The following is a 7,772-nucleotide window of genomic DNA, read 5'->3' as shown; positions in this document are numbered from 1 at the left end:
TATGTCATAATGTTATGACATTAATCCTGTATTTCACTGAAAAAACAAGCATCTTTTGGGGATATAAAATAAAAAATCAGCAATAACTTTGTTACATGAATGTGTACGCCTTCAGACCTAAGTCTATTTTTCATGCACTTTTTGACTGTGGACACGTTTAACTACTGGTCTTCTTGGGTAGGTCTACACACGAAGCCTTTTGCAGTAAACCTTAGCTGTTCTATCATGATTTTCTTAAAAAAATGCCCTAGTTTGCAAAGAGGTTACACAAGGATCATCTATCTTCTTTACACCCTTGTCCCTCAGTGGGGTTGGGAGGGTTGCTGGTGCCTATCTCCAGCTAACATTCCAGGCGAGAGGCGGGGTCACCCTGCACAGGTCGCCTGTCTGTCGCAGGGCAACACAGAGACAGGACAAACAACCATGCACACACACTCATACCTAAGGGCAATTTGGAGAGGCCAATTAACCTGACAGTCATGTTTTTGGACTGTGGGAGGAAGCTGGGATACCCGGAGAAAACCCACGCATGTACAGGGAGAACATGCAAACTCCATGCAGAAAGACTGGGGCTGGGTATCGAACCCAGAACCTTCTTGCTGCAAGGCAACAGCTCTACCAACTGCGCCACTGTGCAGCAAATTTTTACAAATGTGTTAATTAGGAAAAGTGTAGATAAAATTCTCTAAGACTTATTTTGTCCAAGACCAGTTCAAATAACATTAAAACCAAATGCTATCACAAAATTTACTGCACATAAAGACTACTTAGTTTCTGAGATGAATTTCTACTTTTTTATGACCTAGATTATAAATGATCATTGAACAGTCACATGTCATACTCTCAAGCTGTTTAGTGACTCTGCAGCATTTATATTTTAGTACTATAATTATGGTTTCCTACAATGTTGTAATAGTTTTGACAGAACTGTGATGCTTGTTCCGCAATGCTTTGGTAATTACTCCCAACATATGTTATTTTAAAAATATTGAAAAAAAATCTATATTTAATTTATTTAACATGCCATAATTCATATTTGTATTTTACACACATAACATGAAACTCTATACAAATACAGATTAAAAAATAACTCACGAGCAAGGAGCAGTAAATATTTATTATTAATTACATTTACATAAAAATCAATTCATAAAAAGACGATACCAAGATTGATTGTGCTGAAATTCTGGTGTCTATGGAGATGACTGGCTGTGGAGTGAAAGTTACATTGCATAGCTTGTAGTGACATGTGAGTGAAGTGATGCAAGAAAGTGCATTTGAGGTTAGTGACAGTGGCATTTTCTTATTCATCAGGGTACAAAAAAAAAATCAGAGTTGGATCTCAGCAGGCTCTTATATCTTAACATTTCCAAATGATTCACACATTATCACCACATCAGCTTACCCTGATAAATATCAGCCATATTTATACAGTGATGACTCACAGCATCATGAGACAAACATTCAAGCACACTGATCTGAACATGTTCAAAGCAGAGTAAGACACTGATTTAACAATACACATAAACGGTACATTTCAGAAGTGATCTTAATAAAAATCATGGACGTATGTGAAATAGCAAAAGCTATACTTTGTCCCATAGTGATCGGTAAGCAGCTCGTTTGTGTGCATTGCTTGTCCCAAAACAACAAATCTACACAGCACTGCCAAGAAATAAAGCTGAGAAATACACAATGTGGGAGAAAGAGAGATCAGATCTTCAAGTGTGAGTTTATCTTTTCATAATCACAGCACCAGACTGATCAGTGGTGTAACAAAGAGGCTGAAAGTGGCTTTGTGGAGGTTCTCTTCAGTCAAAACTACAACACTGTGCCTATTCAAAGCAAAAGGAAAAACTCCTGAGATGAGCATCTCTTTACAAGCATACCTCAACCTGTGTTTAAAAGGAAAACAACTTTACATTAACATTTAATAAATATGACAATATTCTATCAGAAACATAGTGGTTCACCAATACTCAAAATGGTTCATACAAGTAAGCACACAACAGAGTAAAAAAAACATAGTTGGAAAAATATAATACAATGTCATAAGGTATATAAAAAATGTATACATACAATGATTAAATTAACTAATAATTGAGCAAAAGTCTTTTCAGATGTTGCTTATCTACTGAAATTAGATATGCACAGTTAAGATAAGCTATAATAAAGCAGTGACTGTCATTTTGTCTTTTATTTTCCTCTATAAATTGGGAAATCCTGACATATCTTTCCAGAAAACACTCTACAGAATGCTTGTTGATCTTCTTAAAAAACAAGTACCGTAATAGAAGATGTCCTTTGTGTTCAAAGGTATGCTAAAATGACAAAATGGATACTGCAACCTTTCACCTTTCTAATATATCCCCAGTATCCTTAATTATATTTTGCAGCCTGCAGACAATGTAACGGTGAAATGGTAAGCACTGGAGCCTCCACTGTTTGATGACAGCAGGGGTGTTTTCATTGTCGTACTTTCCATCTGTTTAAAACTGTCTCTACAAGCTGTTAGAAAAGGAACAAGAGTAATCAGAGTTTTGTCCTGTCTAGAGCACAGATTGCACAGTGACGTGCTCGGCAACATGCATGCCCCTTCACACTGCTGGTGTTTTACTTTTCAATCAGTAACACAAAAGACAATTTTGGCTGTTTGGAAATATTTTGGTCACAAAGACAAAGACCTTTGCAGTTTCGAATTGAGAGGCTCTTGCCCTTATTAAGGTAGCAAACTACAGCTGGGAAGTTACAAGTAACATTTATGCTAATTTGGATTGCAGCTATCAGTTTCTCTCGTTGAAAATCTTTGGTTGTGAGATTGAATCGATGACCTGTGGTCATACTGTGAAACAGGCTCATTGCCAGTCAACAGCGTTCTCACAACTAAAGATGATCTAAGACAAATACCAAGCAGAAAAATCATCCAGCATTGCTGCTGCTAAGACAGAAATCACCTTTCTTCTTCTTTTGACTAGCCCTAAATGCTTCCAAACCTTTCTCTTTATACCTCAAACCTCTTCCCTCCCTTTTCAATGTCCAGCTCAAAGAACATCAACTGTACCATCAATAACTACAGTTAATTTAATCTTGAACTGATGTGTCTGTTTGACTTTTTTGACATTAATCTGTTGCAACAAAAGTTACTTTTAAGATTTTCTTAAAGGTTTCTTTGACATATTTAAGCTCTGCATGATTTCTGGATTTGCACACTGTGTTGTAGTTCCAAGCTAGCTATCTGAGCAGATATCCCAAGTAATTAACAAGCATCAGATACAATATAAAGAAATAAAAAATGGAGGATATAAACTACTTTAAATGGGATGCATATTCATCTTTAAAAGATTAGGAGAATGACTTGAAGACATTACTGATTGCTTTAAAAACTGAGAATTTAAGAATTAGTTCAATAATTTAGAGCAAGTTTTCTGATGAGGGTGGAGAATGAAAAAAACAAGATGTCATGCGCTGACAAATTAATATTCATCATCAAAAGGATGCGACAACACTGCTCATTATTTTTTGAACCTAAAATCTGATCTGTTCTCAGTGGTGCTGTTAATAATTTACAGAAGCCAATGTTTCTTCTCTGGTGATCATTTGCTGCCAAAACAGAGCAAATGTACAGAATGCTCATTGGTTGCTGTTTCATTTTGATTCAGCTTTCATCTCGATTCATCGCCTGTTATTAACCTATGAAAAATACTCCACTAATTGCAGGAATAAAAGTTTTCACTCTATGGAAGCCATAATTTACAATTAATATATTTTTACGTGCAGCTATAAACAGCACTTTAAGTAGTGATGTTCAGACACGTCAGCTTCACATGGACATGTTCATAAACGTATGATTATCAAAGCAGACAAAATTATTTTAGCTATACTGCTGTCCAGTTGTCTGAAAAATACAACTCACTGCAAATGATTAGCTCCAGGAATAAACTTCTGTTGCTAATTTATTGCAAATGCAATCAATCTTACTGCAACACCAAGGAATAATGCAAATAGAAAACATCATTATTATGACTGCATTAAAGGAATAGTTGTTGCTTTTGATTTTAAATAAAGTACTTGAATCATGGTATGACATTTCTGCTTAAAACTTTTGTGTTGATTCTGAAATACTGTGATTCCTTCATGTTTTTATTGAAGGTTTTCGTACTGAATGCTACCTTCCTCCAGCAGTGTATTTTTCACTTAGTCTGCATCATCCCTATGAACACTGGGGTCGACTGTCCTGAAGGATTAGTTTCTTCAGGCACTTTTAGACACAATAAAGTATCTACCCAAAATGAAAAACACTATGAATTTAACAGCAGAAGCTGAAATGACAAATAAAAACATGGCATGATGGTGATGTACTGAGTGGACTCACGTGAATTCAGTTCAGTGGTAACATTAACAGGCACACTCTAAGATCATTTGCTCAACTGAATGTTTTTGGTGTTGTAAAAGTAACTCAGAAAAAGAAAAGGAATATATAAAAACTCCTCCCACGTATTCTGTGTGTCCGTCTGTCCAATTCATGCATTCATGGCTCAGACCTCAGAGCTGTTGTGGCAGTCCTGCATCCTCACCACCAGCATGGGTTCGGTGCTGACAGAACCTTTCACCACCTCCCGCACTCCCTCGCTCCATACCTCCTTCCCGTCCTTTTGTCTGGATTTCAGTACCAGTGCAATGGTAACAATAATGAGGACTGTCAGCAGCAGCCCCACCAGGATCCCCACAATGCTCACTAGACTTTCCTCTTGGTCGTCAGTGTTCAGCTCACCAAGTTCTCGGCCACCAGGGAACAACTCATCTGATCCCCTCGACCTCCTCTTGGTGCGGTCTAAAGCAATATGCATAATGTTGGTCCCTCGGCTGTCATCTACTCCAATATCTTCTGCGATTTCTGGGATTTTGTTGTGAGCAGATCTTTTTCTGCGATGGCCTTTTGTGCCTGATGATGTCAGAGTGGAGACAAAAGAGTGGTACTCTAGGCTGCGTCTCCCAATGCCCCTGTTGGTGTTCTCTTTGGAGCGAACGGTGTAAATGGTGTGTATAAACCATTCGCGCCCTGCAGCAACCTGAGGATGAGAATAGCTATGAACACTAAGAAAAACGGTCTCAGTAATTCTACATTCTCTACATTCTACTGCATAAAGCACATATGTAAAAGCATTTTGTTTACAATCAAATTAGTCACATTTACAGTCCATATTTTCCAGGAAATAGACACATACAGTTTTTTTCAGTGATGCAAGATATTAAAGACAATTTAGTCAGTTTTTAGCTCCAGTCCTTATGTGTTGGTGTCCTGCAACTTTTAGATGTCTTTCTGGTCTAACACACCTGAATAAAATGGCTTAATTGCCCCCTCAGCATGCAGCCATGTTCTACAGAACCTTGCTAATGGCATTAACATTTCATTCAGGTGTATTGAAGTGGACACAAAAACGCAAAGTTGAAAAACATAGATCTTCAATGAGTGTCAGACCCCTGATTCAAAACGTTAGTAAATCCACTCTTCTGTCTCAAGCATTTACAGCATGGAATCTCTTCTGGTCCCTATAAAAATGGTTAATGGATTAAATGGCAGAAAGGCTGAAAAGCTTCCATCAGTGAGACATAGCATACCTGAAACATGGCTGTAGAGTCCAGTCTAAACCCATCAGATCCTGACTTTCTGACAAGAGATACAGCTGATGGGTCGTCTACTGCCAGCACCGCATTAAAACTGACATCTCCAAACACACGTGCCTGAGTCTCTGGCTGGGCCTTGTCCTGGCAAGTCAAACAATATGGATTTTTAGATAAAAGAAGGTAGAGAAAAAAAAAAAGGTTTCTCAAAGAGTCACACTTTTAAGTTTAAGTTAAGACTTTTGTTTACTCACCAGAATCTTGAATCTGTATAGCAAGGATGGAGAGTCAGCGAGACAGCCAAACTCAAACTTAGTTGGATTATATTTGGGCACATAGCCATCAGCACCAGTGCAGAGAAACACCTTCTCTATGCTGCAGAAGAAAGAATCTCCCAGATTCTGCACTGGATCCACCATGACACGACCGTATATTGTGTCACCTAAAAGAAGCAAAGAAAGTGTCAATTCTATATGCTAACATTGTAAATCTTGAATGGCATGCAGCTTTGCCAAATGAATACAGGAAATGGGAAGTCTCACCTTCAGAAAACGTGACGTCACTCTCCTGTTCAAAACCCATAGAGCCATCAGAAAGCCAGATGCTCTTCTTGGACAGCAAGAACATCTGAGTATTCAGACTAAATTCCACTGCAACTGGGTCGCTCACCTACAGAGAGATTAAGCTATGTCAGTGAGCAAAGACAAAAAGTGATAGGAAAACAAATACAAATTTTTCATGAGTGGATTTTCATTCAAAGGATTACACTTACTTGCTGAAATCTAATGTCGAGATCAAAAGTGAGATATTCTCTGGGATTGCAAACAGGTGGAACAGTGTATTCCATGTTCTGAGACGTTGTACATGGGATCAAATTCACTGTGTATGGTCCAGAATAATCTCTGATCTGTATATGAAAAATACAAAAGTAAAGGGTTTTCCAAAAATTTGTTTGTTAAAAAAAGTAAATATTATATAAAGACCAGTTAAAAACAGGTTTTTATAGAGTATTTCTTGAAAAAGGCAGAAATACTGCCTCTTTGAATTGAATTTCAAAAATGAACAAACTTTTCAGTTCTATAATTTTTGGGGGGATGCATCTGTGCTTTATATCAATATTTTTATATCATGTTAACAGCACTCAGAACAATTATTGCTTCTCTGTTAAATACAATTTATTACAGGTTGCAGATGTTTAACACTTTTGAAGAAGTACAATAATACCCAAGGTTAGCAACCAATGAGTCTCATACTGTCTCGTACTGAAAAAAGCTGCATGTCCTCTTACAGCAAAATCGGAGAGGAAGGTCCATTGCTGGACTGGCTGGTTGTAAGTGGGCTCAGTCCTCACTAAGGTGAGGTTAAAGGTCAGGCCTGGGTGGTCCACACTCATCACCGTGGATGACATAGATGTTACTAGAGACATTTTAAGAAGCTTAAAAGTGATATCAGCATCAACAATATTTATTTTTGTTTTAGGAATCAGCAAATCTCTTTGTAAAATCATGTCAGTCAGTTTTACCGGTTCTTTTGATTCTGCCTGAAGAATGAGACTCAACAAACAGACCCCTGAAATGAGCTTTGGTGCGGAAATTCATCACCAAACGTCCCTGCTCATTGATGCGCATGCTGGTAGGATACAACGATCCTATGAAAAAAAAATATATATATATATAATTTCAAAAGAGAATTCATTTTTTAAAGAAACATTACTCTTTCTGATATGGGAACTTACCCTGGAGCTCTGCCTGTGGGGGGCTGCCGATGCCCTCCTGCCACAGAATTGCTGTGTCATACACAAAAGTGAGACGCAGTTCTGACTGGAGGTCAAAGTGCTGCCAGCCACCGGTGCCCAGGGGTGAGTGGAACACATAAGACACGTAGAGAGGCACACGCAGGGTGACGAAAGATTGGACCAAGTTCAGCACCTGCAGGAAATTTCAAGTGGAAATGAGTTGTTTCTATTTATCTTAAAATAACTGAATACAGACATCTGATTTTTTTATGCTTTTGTTATTTAGATAAGTCTCTCATAGAGTGAAGTTCATATTATATACTGCTCAAAAAATAAAGGGAACACTTAAACAACACAATATAACTCCAAGTAAATCAAACTTCTGTGAAATCAAACTGTCCACTTAGGAAGCAAC

General features: G+C 37.8%; 1 protein-coding gene across 1 annotated transcript in view; it reads right to left on the bottom strand.

Moving 5' to 3' along the window:
- Nucleotides 1-1,098: 1,098 nt before the first annotated feature.
- Nucleotides 1,099-7,772, bottom strand: part of frem2a (FRAS1 related extracellular matrix 2a) — a 71,512-nt gene continuing 64,838 nt past the window's right edge. The window contains exons 17-24 of the mRNA XM_008427274.2: nt 7,358-7,550; nt 7,145-7,270; nt 6,911-7,038; nt 6,395-6,529; nt 6,165-6,291; nt 5,877-6,064; nt 5,620-5,766; nt 1,099-5,069 (exon numbers count right to left, since the gene is read on the bottom strand). Coding sequence (XP_008425496.1) covers nt 4,536-5,069; nt 5,620-5,766; nt 5,877-6,064; nt 6,165-6,291; nt 6,395-6,529; nt 6,911-7,038; nt 7,145-7,270; nt 7,358-7,550 — 1,578 coding nt within the window. The 3' untranslated portion in view covers nt 1,099-4,535. The remainder of the gene's footprint in view (nt 5,070-5,619; nt 5,767-5,876; nt 6,065-6,164; nt 6,292-6,394; nt 6,530-6,910; nt 7,039-7,144; nt 7,271-7,357; nt 7,551-7,772) is intronic.

The sequence above is a fragment of the Poecilia reticulata genome, linkage group LG14, assembly GCF_000633615.1.
Source record: "Poecilia reticulata strain Guanapo linkage group LG14, Guppy_female_1.0+MT, whole genome shotgun sequence".
In the NCBI taxonomy this organism is placed as follows: Eukaryota; Metazoa; Chordata; class Actinopteri; order Cyprinodontiformes; family Poeciliidae; genus Poecilia; species Poecilia reticulata.
This window is presented reverse-complemented; position numbering and strand designations above follow the sequence as displayed.